Source organism: Etheostoma spectabile, chromosome 2 (assembly GCF_008692095.1).
Source record: "Etheostoma spectabile isolate EspeVRDwgs_2016 chromosome 2, UIUC_Espe_1.0, whole genome shotgun sequence".
Lineage (NCBI taxonomy): Eukaryota > Metazoa > Chordata > Actinopteri > Perciformes > Percidae > Etheostoma > Etheostoma spectabile.
Window position 1 is genome coordinate 6,589,832 of NC_045734.1, and position 13,653 is coordinate 6,603,484.

General features: G+C 38.3%; 1 protein-coding gene across 2 annotated transcripts in view; it reads left to right on the forward strand.

Moving 5' to 3' along the window:
* The window catches only part of LOC116705456 (protein kinase C beta type), a 33,839-nt gene that overhangs the window by 7,452 nt on the left and 12,734 nt on the right, over positions 1 to 13,653 (forward strand). For both annotated transcript variants that reach the window (XM_032541665.1, XM_032541660.1), the window contains exons 3-5: positions 9,761 to 9,843; positions 11,151 to 11,262; positions 13,468 to 13,596. In XM_032541665.1, coding sequence (XP_032397556.1) covers positions 9,761 to 9,843; positions 11,151 to 11,262; positions 13,468 to 13,596 — 324 coding nt within the window. The remainder of the gene's footprint in view (positions 1 to 9,760; positions 9,844 to 11,150; positions 11,263 to 13,467; positions 13,597 to 13,653) is intronic.

Genomic DNA, 13,653 nt, shown 5'->3' on the forward strand with positions numbered 1-13,653 from the left:
AAAAACAGTTTTTTTTTTTTTTTTTCCACCACCATTTTGGGCGGAAGATAGTGATTTTTACTGATCTTTCCACTTCTTGTCCCACTGGCCTCCAGTCATTGGCAACTGATACTATCTGCTTTATAAAAAGAATGAGAATGATCAAATGTGCAAATCTTGAGCAGCCTATGTGTAAGAGTTTATAACGCCTCTGTGTCTACTTTACAACTGAAAAGACTCAAACACAGAAAGAATGCTGACAATTATCTTGAAAAATGCTGCATGTTTCCCCATCTTGAAATGTCATTGTTAGTGAGTGGATCATGGCTGTGCTTGACCCTTTAATCCTGATCATTGATGGATCAGCGGTTGAAGTAGTATCTTTGTTATTGATTGGATGAAAGGCCAGCCAGTCTAAAGATATTGATTACAAGATACGTTTGTGACACTGTGGTCGAGAAATCAAACCCATATTTTAGAGTATGCCTGTCCACAGCCCAGCGCCTGCTTGTCAGTATACTCCTTCACGATGCAAAGGCGACGGATCTTTCCAGTGAGAGTGCTCTGAAAAATGTCCAGATGGGCTGACTGGATGTTAAAATGTCTGGGGAACTACACAGAATGTTGTGAGATGACGATGAAACGAACAAATGACAGCAAACGACAACAGATTAATGTTCAGCATCACCCAGGTTTTGGCGTTCAGGATAATTTTAAGGATATGACTTGATGGCACTCCCTACGGTGCGACGTCGCAGCTCTCTCTCAGTCGGAGTTCACTTTGTTTGGTATTTGTGTGTGTTTAGTGTCTTATTTTTTTTTTTTTTACTGACTGAGTGATCCGCACAACTATTCCCGTGCGCCTGTATGTTGTACTCAAGCAAATGGCAAAAATAAGAACCTTGACTTCAAAAAATTATAAAATATTATCTGTAGGGTTGGACGGATTATTATTCTTTTTTCGTATCGGTAGGGCTACGTTTCTTTACATCGATTTCTTTATTTTCTACTCAATTTGTTTAATTTGTCCTACCGACAGTCCAAACACCAAACATTTTTAATTTACAGAGAGAGTAAAACACAGAAAGCTTGATTTCTATATAAGCGACCAATTAACAATAATCTCGCTCCTGTCAATCACGCACACACACACACACACACACACACACACACACACACACACAGGGTGTATAGTAATTTCCGTGCTGATAACTGTCAATATGAACTCAACTGACCCTGGTCATGTCACAAGCATTGTGCATGTTATATGGCTGTTAATACTCCGCACTGTATACCACATAGTTCTGTTAAAAGAAATGTACTTACTCAGTCGTAAGGTTTATGCTCATTACTGAATGTCTAAGTCTAAAGTATCAATGTTGTGTGGTTTATAAATTCTCTGTAGGTTTTAGGTAGTCTGTAGGTGTGGCTTAAGCTTTGTATGCTAACTGGTATGTTCCTGTTTGATCATCACCAGGGGGAAAAACAACAATGAAAACACTGTCTGTTCATTGCTTGCAAGTTACAGTTCAATTTTATTTATAGTATCAATTCATAACAAGAGTTATCTCGAGACACTTTACAGATTGAGTAGGTCTGGACCACACTAGACCACATAATTTACAAGGACCGTTCTAGTAGTTCCCTCCAGAAAAGGCAACAGTGCGACAGTTACGAGCCCAAATTTGTTTATGTTGTATCTCAGTCCGATTCACCTGAATGCTTAGGTGTCAATCAAACATGTTCACCTGTCCATCCACTCAGATGCTTAAATGCTCAAGCAGCTCTTCTGATGGATTTCAAAAGACCTTTTTTGTCTTCCTATTAGTAATAAACAAATATTTAATTTGAAATGTCTTGTTGACTGAATCATGTTAGTGGTGATCAGTTTATATATTTAGTTTATAGTTTATTAAAAAAAATAATACATAGAACATGACTGGAATTTATTCATATTTAAATATGACAGCAAAATGCTGTTTCTAGAGCAGCAACAGTAAAGTTTACAATAGCAAAGTCATTTTAAAAACTCAATGTAATCTTACTGGAAACAAATCCAAAATATCAAAAAATATGAATCACAATTTATTTTTTTTTAGCATAGAAATGATGTCACGATTCTCTGCCACGATTATTTTGACTATCCCAAAACAAAACAAATTGGCAGTACCAAACAGATTTATTTTGGCACCTCTAGCACATTGGGCATCACCACAGGCCTGTACACATAGAGGCTTCAATGAAGAGAAGGGAGAGCATTGCAGAGCTTGGGAGCTCTTTAAAACCTATTTTACACAGTCTGTTTAAAACTCACAGAAGAAAGGAGTAGCGTTTGTGATGCAGTCGACTCGTAAAATTAAATGAGAATCTAAGTCATAAAAAAATAGTAAAAAAGAACCTTTTATATACAAAAAAAATTTAGTTATTTATTTACAAAAAAAAAAAGTTATTTAAAAATTAAATCGTTAACAGGGTGATTCGAGAGCTCGATTTTATAACGATTAATTGTGCAGGCCTAATCCCAATACTGAGTTTAGAAAGAATGGGGAGCACAGACATCAGTCAGTATTAGTCCTTCACCCTGTCCTCTGTCCTCCTCCCTCCGCGGAGGTGATTCGCTGCGTTCAGGTACCGCGGGGAGAGAGAGAGGTCAAAGGTTTTAATGCACTTAGTACCGAGCGTAGTTGGAGGAGCTCATCTCCGCCACAGAGAGCAAAGATGATGATGCAGCGTGATAATCAATTACACCAAAACGTTAAAAAGTACCGATAACAGAACAAATAACGCTAGAGCTTATCAATATTATGGTCTTTAATAATTTAGCCCCAGTGCTCGTTTAATACCACGTTTCGGTGCCCATACCCAAGTATGGCTGGGAGATGTATCGGAAAAAAATCTATTAATTCATATTTTTGTTTTCGCACATTTGTGTAAAAAGTCTCAATTGTGAAAATCAAGTCTTCACCACGCACACAGAAAAACTTGTTTCCACAGCCCCCAACTGGCCAATCAAATCCCCTGGTTACCCCTTGTGTTGTCTTCCTGTCAAAAGTGAAAATCAACACTTTTGTTGAAGCTTTTTATTGATGTTTTTAACTTTTTCTTATGTTTTTGTCCTTTTTTCACCTTTTTAATTTTACAGTTATTTTTGGAATTTATGGTCAATAAACCTAAGAAATTATACCTAATGTTTGAGTTAGAAAAGCAGAAATTAGGAATTATTTAGACTAAAATTAAAGGAATGTATGTTGATGGAAAATGACAGACTGGAATATATGTCAACTTTTACTCAATACAATTTCGAAAACCACTTCAATTTTTTCAAATGCTATAAAATTGAATAAGACACCCCAAAATTAATAAAAGTAGAGATTCGTACATGTCAAAGAGCGTTGTGTGGAATCAATCATGTTAATTTGGGTAATTAAAAAGAACATTGATATAGGAAAACGGGTCAATTTGACCCATGGACAACATGAAGGTTAATATTGGTGGTTTAAATAATCTTAGATTGGTTTCTTTTTTTACTGCCACGTTTTTGTAGTGGGCGATATCGTCACTGTTAGAATGATGACTTAAAGGCTGATGTGAACATTTTGTCCGACTCAGTTACTCGTGATTATGGTCTAAACCAGGGATCTTCAACAAGGGGTCCGTGACCCCTAGGGGGTCCTCAGGGTCAATGCAGACAGGCCTCCAAATCATTATGTTTTTAAAGTTAACATTTTATTTTATTAAATGTCCTAAAAATAAATGCAACATATTAGTATTATCAAATATTAATCCCCACTGATGATAGCCTTATTGGCCTATAGGCAAGGATGTCACTAAGGCGATCCACAGGGACAGTATAAGGATTCACAGTGCCACACACGTTTAACAATAAAACATGATTTATATAAGGATTGGCTATTTTAATAGCTTAGCATTCTATGCAAAAAGGTATGTGTAACAGTTTTATGTGGCCCCACAGGTTATTGTATGCCCAGTGTGATATGCAACTTCAATTTATACAATATATGTAGTAGGGGTCCCTGCTCAATCTGTCTTTCAGTTTAAGGGGTCTTTGGCCTGAAAAAGGTTGAAAACCCGTGGTCTAAACGATATGATGTGCACGTTAGCGTTATAGTCTTCAGAGAGCTGGAGCAGGATCTTATCTCTGCGGTTCAGTTTATTCAGGCAAGCTGAGGCCTGAACGATGATTATTACAAGTGTCTCCGTCTGTGGTTTGTGGACTGGTAATCATCCAAGATGGAGGAACTTCCCGATGCTCCTGTCGGTGTGAAAACTGTCGGCCCGCTGTCATCCTGGCAATCCATCGTAGGAGTCTTTTTTTGGATCGGCCCTGATTTGCTGTTATCACTGTCAGGTGTGTGTGTGCGTGCGTGTGCGTGCGTTTGCGTGTGTGTGTGTGTGTGTGTGTGTGTGTGTGCGTGTGTGCGTGTGGACTCAACTGTAGGGCTCAGGGTGGTTGCTAGGCAACAGAGCAAGACCTCCTCGGCAGGTCACTAGGCCTGTCTTTCAGTAGTGTGTGTGTGTAAGTGACAGAGCAGATTTATAAACAAAAAGCTATAAAGTGTGACTGCACCGGCCTTCACTGTGTTTTCTGGTGCTCCAGTTCTCCCTTTCTGTCTTTCTAACACACTGCAAACACACAAATGAATCCACCACCCCCTCACATCGCCTCAAACCCAGCTGTGCCCCATCCCTTCCTGCCCACACATGCACACACATGCACGTGTGTTTCTCTGTTTGACTTTTTTTTTTTTTCTTCACTCTTTCTTTTCCTCTCGTTTTCATCCGTTCTATTTGCGTTTTATTTGCATTGTGCAGCACTACAGATGGACAGAGTTCCATGTTGTACCCAGTTTATTATCATATCTGTTTTTATCTGTTGATATGTTAAGGCCTTAGAGCTGAAACTGCACTAACCTAAATTTACAGGAAGTCCAGGTGTGACCCGCCCTCTTGTCTGCACAAACACACGCATGAACAAACATAAGCACTCGGTTGCTTAACTGCTAGAAAGACGTGGAAAGTACTGCCAGTTGCCACAGTGCCTCATGAAAATGTAACGACAATGTGAATAATTAAGATTAACCACGTGTGTGTGTGTGTGTGTGTGTGTGTGTGTGTGTGGTTGGGTTTGGGTTGTGTGGTGTGTGGTGTGTGTTGTGGTGTGTGTGTGGTGTGTGTGTGTGTGTGTGTGTGTGTGTGTGTGTGTGTGTGTGTGTGTGTGTGTGGTGTGTGTGTGTGTGTGTGTGTGTGTGTGTGTGTGTGGTGGTGTGTGTTGTGTGTGTGTGTGTGTGTGTGTGTGTGTGTGTGTGTGTGTGTGTGTGTGTTGCAACATGTGGGATAATCTTGTCATACTAGTGTTGAAATGTAAACTGTATTGATGTCTTAATTCCTTTTCTGATATTTCAATTCATTGCAAAGTGGAAGTGGTTTTAAATCAGCATTGCTACGCCAGTGATATGAGGCTAAACCACAAAGTCGGGCTACAATACAGAAGACTGATTTGACCTATTTCTATAAATGGAGTTCTGGTGTTGGTCATGTTCATGACTTCCTAATGTAGAAAGTGACTGATCAAAATTTGAAGGGATGGAGTGCACTGTTTTAACATCCAACTCAGAGTGTGCAGTTTAAAGGCTTAGTGACTGATCATCTGATCTTAGCTCAGCTGGATATCAGATATTAGTGTGTTTTCAGTTCCACCACGGATCAGTACCAGCTCTGCTCAAAGATATCAAACATACATTCTCCCCCTCTGAACGTTTAGTACTCATTAGTACTGTCACTTTTTTTAAGGCTGCACTTTACAGGAATTCTCATCATTGATTCATCTCTTAAAATATCACATCATGTATTGAAAAATGGCAATCACAATTTCCTAAAAGCCTTCAAGTTGCTTTTTTTGTTCAACCAATGTTACGAAATCTAAAAAATATTTCATTTACAAACATATAAATTAGTTTGCTGGACCAATAAAATGTGTGATGTTTTTCATAAATGACTTAAGGGATAATAAAAATAGTTACTGATTCATTTTGTTATTGATTAATCTACTGATAACTTAACAGCTTACACATACACTAAACAAAATTAAAAAAGAAAAACTTGTTTTTCGCTCCCATTTTTCATGAGCCGAACTCAAAGATCTAAGACTTTTCCTATGTAAACGAAGGTTTATTTCTCTCAAATATTGTTCACAAATCTGTCTAAATCTGTTAGTGTTAGTGAGCACTTCTCCTTCGCCAAGATAATCCATCCACCTCACAGGTGTGGCATATCAAGATGCTGATTAGACAGGATGATTATTGCACAGGTGTGCCTTAGGCTGGCCACAATGAAATGGGGGGGGGGGGGGGGGGGACTGGGAGAAAACCAGTCAGTATCTGGTGGTATGCTTAGGGTTCATCTCTCTTTCTCTCTGACTGCAGTTTGTCGTCGTAACAGGTGTTACTGTCAGAAGTGCTCACTAATACAGATTTGTGAACAATATTTGAGCAAAGCAGGCCTTTTGTGTACATAGAAAAAGTCTTAGATCTTTGAGTTCAGCTCATGAAAAATGGGAGCAAAAACAAAAGTGTTTTATTTTATTTTGCTCAGTATAGTTTGGAACAGTTTCTGCTGTGGCTGTGTGCACATGTAAACAAGAAGTGGATTTTATTTCTTATTAGTAAAATGTTCTGCTTTAGCCGGAGGCATTGTGTTTGGGTTGTCTGTCTGTCTGTCTAATTTTTGGAAAGAGATATCTCCGGACTTTCTGGAGGGAATTTCTTCAACTTTGACCCAAATCTCCCCTTTGAACTTAAGGATGAACTGATTAGATTTTGGAGGTCAAAGATCAATGTGACCTCACAAAACGTGTTTTTGGCCATAACTCAAGAAATAATTAGCAAACTATGACAAAATGTCACACAAATGTCTAAAAGGATAAAGTTGTGATTTTTAATTGCCAAAAGGTAAAAGGTCAGCTTCACTGTGACATCATAATGTTCAGTAAAAACTCTTTTCTGTCTGCTATTTAGCGCTACACTCGGGAATAGAAGAGGGGACATTTGGTCCGGTACTGAGTTGTTGACACCAGTCTTGAAACTGGTGATTGTTTACGGTAGATCTTCTGTGCTGCCGGTTTAAAGATGTGTGTAAAGCATCCATGTTTTGCTAGACAATACACCTACATATACCTTTCTTATTTTATTCCTTCAAAGTCTTCACTACGTACTGTATATTATGACTGGACGGACAGGGATGTAAACTGTAACAATTGCACTGGTTGGCATTCAACTGCAAGGCTGTCATTCTAGTTTAATGTTATTACTGATGTCTCCAAACTTTTTAACGCCACATTCAACTGTAAATTATTTGTTTATTAATAGATCAGCTGAGCCACAGAAAATGACAATGCCTTTGACAATTAGTTAATTATTTGAGTCATTTTTAGCAAAAGCAAGCCAACCATTCACTGACTTTAGCTTCTTAAATGTGAATATATTTGCTGTCCTTCAGCAAACTGAATCTCGGGTTTGGTTGGACAAGGCAATGCGATTTGAGTGTGTCAGCTTGCACTTTGGAAAAATGTGATTTATTAGATCCAGCCATGGTAAAATTTAGAGCAATTAATCAGAGCAGCTTGTCCCTCTCTCCTACTCAACTCCTGTCAACAATAGCAGTTGTGGGTCTGCAGCATTTATAAGACACATCTATGTCTTGTCTGAAATGTTCATACACATGATGTATCACATGTAAAATCATGATTCCCAGAAATTCACATGGAAAATGTCTGTCCTTTTTATTTACCAAAACAATAAAAGGACCTAGGGATTTTTGTGTGCTCCCATGCAAAACATCTGGAATGTTTACTTCCATATAACAAAGTTTGCATTTCAGCTTCTCAGGGCTGTCGAGGTGTGGGATTTGGGTTTTTTATTTAATTTTAAGTTGAACTTTTGATACATATGTTGTTTTGTACAGTTTATATAAATACAGGAATATACAGTCATTTGTCTGCCCCTCATTCTGTTTTTTAAAAATCGTGAGAAAATTATATTGAGAACTTAAAAGTGTGAATCGTATCTTTACATCCCAACGATTAAGACAAGATTTGGGTTTTTATTGCTTCGTTGGTCTGCCTGAGCACTTAAAACACAATTAACTGTGGACGATGATGCAAGTGAGAAGTCTGCTGCTTCGGAAATGATTAACCTCCCTGACCAACGATTTAAATCATCAACTTTAAGAATGCAGCCCGAGACCATTTTAGAAACATTTATTATATGTACTTCAGTTCAGTGGTGGAACTGAAAACTCACTAATATCTGTTTATTTAATTCAAATTTCTTTATATACTGCTGGGTAGCATAATCTATAACAATACATCATCTTTCATTACTTGGTTTTTATTTTATTTTAATGATCTGCTCTGCAAAGTAACTAGTTAAGTTATAAAATGTATGAAGTAGCATATTAGGAAATACCCAAGTTAAGTGCAAGTACCTAAAAATTGTGCTTAAGTAAATGTACTTATGTAGGGTAGTTACATTCCACCACTGCTTCAGTTCCCATCCATCTTCTTTAATGTACTTCCCTGCTTTTGAGCAAAGTCTACTTGATTGTAGCGTAATAGACGGTCACCAACTTGGCCAAATTTACGTTAGTCTTAAAGGGTAACTACCGTTTTTTTTTTCAACCTGGACCCTATTTTTCTATAATTTTGTGTGTAAGTGACTGATGGGAACAAAAATCTTTGAAATTGGTGCAGTATTGACCGTGAATGCTGTAACCTGGCAGCTACAGACCAGACTGCAGTTTAACCCTATGTGACAGTTTGGTTCTCTAAAAGTGCCGCTTTTGCAGCTAAAAGGCTCAGATCATTATTCTAGGTGTCTGACAACATTATGGAAAGGATCCCTACAGAGATAGACCTTTTAAAACCTCTTAAGACCTTTCTGTTTAACCAGAAACGGTTCGGAGTTCGCTAGCGCTAAACCCACCAGACAATACTTACTGCATGTATAGAGCCAACATATTTTCACATGTAAATCTGTAAACTATGTGCTAATTTTAACCAAAACTCAAGTTGGGATGGTTGGAAAAGTAGAAACGACCCAAAGTGGCTTTTCATAGTTTTATTTGTAGAATAGTTGCTGTCGACTTTAAATCAAGTGTATTTTACAATGCTAAAATTACTGTTTATTTACACATACTGTCTGATGGGTTTAGCAAACGCAATTTCACTGATGTTTTTATGTTTAATCAGAAAGGTCGACCTCCTTTAGAAATACTTTCCATAACTATGTCAGACACTTAGAATATTAATCTAAGCCTAAATCAGTGGCATCAGTGCTACATTGTGCTGATAGAATGCAGGCTATTTATTTCAGTCCGTCACAACGCTGAATGATTTTAGCGCAACTTCAATCAGCGAGCAGGAACAAACAATCACCAGGTGTGTGTGTGTGTGGAGCCTGCTGCCTCTGCGAGACGTTTCTTGTGGCAGCTTTAATGTTATGAGGTGTGATCAGGAGATGTCCCACCATGCTGTGGTTAAATTTAAAATCATCTTAAACTGAAGCCATGAAACTAAACATAGACGTCTGCAGCAAGGATGGAACAAATGGGAACTGCTGAAATATGAGTAGCCTGTTGTGCAATGACTAATACCGCATAATTGACATATTGATTCATCTCTTTGTTGCTATTGTGTCGCTTCATTTGCCGTTGCAAGTAAGCCTGAGTTTGACATTTGCTTTCTTTCCCTCTTTCCCCCCACCAGTGTGCTGTTTTGTGGTTCATAAGCGCTGTCATGAATTTGTCACCTTTTCCTGTCCGGGGGCCGACAAGGGACCTGCTTCCGACGTAAGTACAGAAAATGGGAGTCCACAGTGAAGCAGATCGCTGGTGGTCAAGTTAGATATTTATTAAACACACAGTTAGCGATTATTTTGCTGTTGACTGATCTTTATTAATAACATAAGCATTGTCAGCGTGTGTGCGTGTGTGCGTGTGTGTGTGTGTGTGTGTGTGTGTGTGTGTTTGCTGCTAGATGAACACATACACAATTGTGCTCCTGCTGAGCTGTCAGCCCCACATCAAATTGAGAAATGTCAGTAAAGAGAGAACGTGCTGCCTGGCTGCCTCAGGTTAATGAGACAACATCTCTCATTCATTTACACACATGCACATTTTTTGTGAGTCAGCAGCTTAGATTTTGAAGTTGTATAACTGATGTTTATTAATCTCTTAGTCCTACCTATCTCTTACATCAACAAAGCTATTTTATTATTGGCTATTTCTAAGCATCCTCCACACTCACTCCATCAGTACTGCGTTCTCTATCTCAGTAATTTCACTTTTGCTCTATGACATAATGGAAACAACATTTAAAGGATCGGTTCACCACAGATACACTTAATGGTCAAAGGTAAAGTATGAGTGTACTTCTGGTCCCCTTAGATAAATCATAATTAACATACTTGCACATCTATAACATGAGACAGGTGTGTTGGAGAGAGGTCAAAAATTAAAAAATCATAATGATGCAAAATACAATTTTCTTTAGACAATTACAATTTTGATGGCAATAGTTTGGGGAAAATGCTTTCCTGTTTCAACATGACAATACCCATGTGCAAAATCCAGGTCCATAAAGATATTTTTTCCCATTTTAGCGTGGAAAAACTTGCCTGACCTCTGCGTCATCCAGCACATTTTGGAATGAGTTTGAGCCTTATCACCCATCATCAGTAGCCGACCTCATGAATACACTTCTAGTGTTGTGGAAAGCCTTTCCAGAAGAGTGGATGTTATACAGTGTTATTATTGTTTAGTATGGTAAAGAGTAAGCTGTGCAACACCAACTTATAGTTGAAATGTTTTGGTGTCCACATACTTTTGGCCATATAGCAAATCTCAAAACCTGTGCAAATAAAACCCAAACTCTCTGAATGTTAGATACCACTAGAGGTAACTGAGGACATGTTTGTTTTCTAACTTTGGTGAACCGACCTTCTGAAAAACGCCTAACAAGACGACTGAGAACAACTGAAACTGCCGTTTTTAATCGTTTAGTGGGGTCTAAGCTCAACAAAATGAAATGATGTGAATTACTTTAAATAATGAATTTAAGTGACTTATCTCTCCTGTCTGTGTTTGTTCCTCTGCAGGATCCTCGTAGTAAACACAGGTTTAAGGTCCACACTTACTCCAGCCCGACGTTCTGTGACCACTGTGGCTCCCTTCTCTACGGGCTGATACACCAGGGCATGAAATGTGACCGTATGTACACAAATAATCTGTGAATGTGTGTGTCAACACACAGAGTGAGCATGTGACACACATGAAAGCTTGCGCTTTAGAGGAACATAAATGGAAATTATCATTTTACCTGCTTTATTGACCTTATAATTACATATGCCTGCTGCAAAAATTGATACATAGCAAACTGTTTACTTCTTAGACAATTACAATAAACTCTTTCACACATTGACAGACTAAAACTTTAATGTGTGTCTAGCCCATAGGACCGAAATCTGAGAAATAACTGCTTAAAATGTAATTTATGTCATTCCAATTAATACTGTTTCCCTTGCTTGAGATATGTGGACTGTAGTTCAGCTAAAACCTTTCAGTGGAAAGGACATTCATTTACAATAATTAACCTGCTAATGAGTCATAATGACCGACAGTTAAATAGATATTATCAGCTTCTCATAACAGTAAGTAAATGCTGTTGTGTCATACTTATTGTGGACCTTTTCCCTCTTGTTGGCAACAAAGACATTAACAGGAAGTGTTCTGTATCATTGTAATGCAATCGCCAACATCATTTAGTGAGTAGACAGTTCCACGTTGTACCTGCGTGCAGTAATACACCGTGTCTGATGGACTTTGACTTGGCCTTTGAAGTTTTTATACATTTTATATTTAGTCACCAGATGTACGCTAAGAGGAAAAGGAAATAGGTTGGTGTTAAACTGTTTGGTGCTGAAAATATTGTGGTGGCTTATATAATACAGTTCTCAAAGGGGTTATTAGGTTAGATATTAATCACGTAAACACACATTTGTCTAGGAGCTCTGTGCTTCATGCAAATTGTATTCATATTAACAAACAAACAAAATAGTGGAACTGCACACAGGGATGTTTCTTTTCTCAATATTCTTATGGGTTCTATGGATATTTTCGATTAGAGATGAGAGAAGTCTGGTTATGATCATGATTTGGCTAAATTTTAACTTGGAAAACAAACCGAAACACGCCTCTTGATGGCTGACAGAGAGTTGCCTCTTTGAAGCATCAATATTTATTTTGAGTTTCTGAGTTTTAGGAACCCACAGTGGTTTTCTCACCTGGCACCAACTCAGATAGAGTCCCTACCAACTTTCTGTCTGCTGGCTTTATTCTGGAGGGACCTAAAACAGTGTCCCTAGGCTCTCAATACACATGCAAAGGACTCATATTTTTTTAGATTTGTCAACCATGATGAGATGTGTTGTTCTGCCACATCACACACTTGTTTCTTTCCCTCTATAAAGCTTTAATGGACAGTGGAGCTGAGTGGAGCCAGATAGAAATGTATAAGTTACATGCATATATTATATATTTCTGATTTCTTCTGTATGATGGAAATATAAAATACAATTAACCAAAAGATGTTTTCATAAGAAAGGTCATCATGGGTGCCCAGACATAGAGGTTTACTCCTCAACGAAGTGGTCCCAGGTTCAACTCTGGCCTGCGGCCCTTTGCTGCGTGTCATTCCCCCCTCCCTCTCTCTCCCCTTTCATGTCTTCAGCTGTCCTGTGAAAAATAAAGGCTGAAAATGCCCAAAAATAATCTTTAAAAAAAGAAAGGTCATCATGGAGAGGCAAACATAAAAAGGATTACCTTCTCACTCTCTCTACCTCTGAGAGGAGTAATCTGTGGAGTTTTGTACATCAGAGCAGTCTGACATCTAGTGGACTGACTGAGAAATTGCATAAAGAGTGTTGGGTTATTTTTATTATATCATCATCATGACATAAACTATTTAAAGTGTTTTATGTTTTCCTGTGTAGCTTTACTCAATGCAAATAAATCAACAGCAATCTAAGATAAAAAATAAAATTGTGTTCATCAGACGGGGAGGGTCTAATGAAACAATGGCATTGAGTTGCATTATGTAGGTAGGAGCGTAGTGTAGGAGCCAGTATGGGACTGGGACTTAAAGTTCAGGTTTTTCAGCCTTTGCTGTATCATTTTAGACAATTTTTCCCCCAATCTTTTTTCTTGTGAGTGGAAAAAGTACACTGAAAAAAGTACACACTAAGTGGTACACTTTATCAAAGTGTACCACTTAATAACTGAAGAGTCTTTAATCTGGTTATATAGTACTGAAAGCATTGTGATAATAACTTGAGAGTTTAAGGATTGAGGGTTGTACTGTGATTTGGGGCTATATAAATATAATTAACTTGTGCATTTCTGTGTGTCTGCGTTCAGACTGTATGATGAACATCCACAAGCGGTGTGTGACCAACGTCCCGAGCCTGTGTGGGACCGATCACACCGAGAGGAGAGGACGCATCCAAATCTCTGCCCAGATCGTTGACGACACTCTCACTGTCACCAGTGAGTGTGCACTGTCTCTTTATATAGACACACACACACACACACACACACACACAC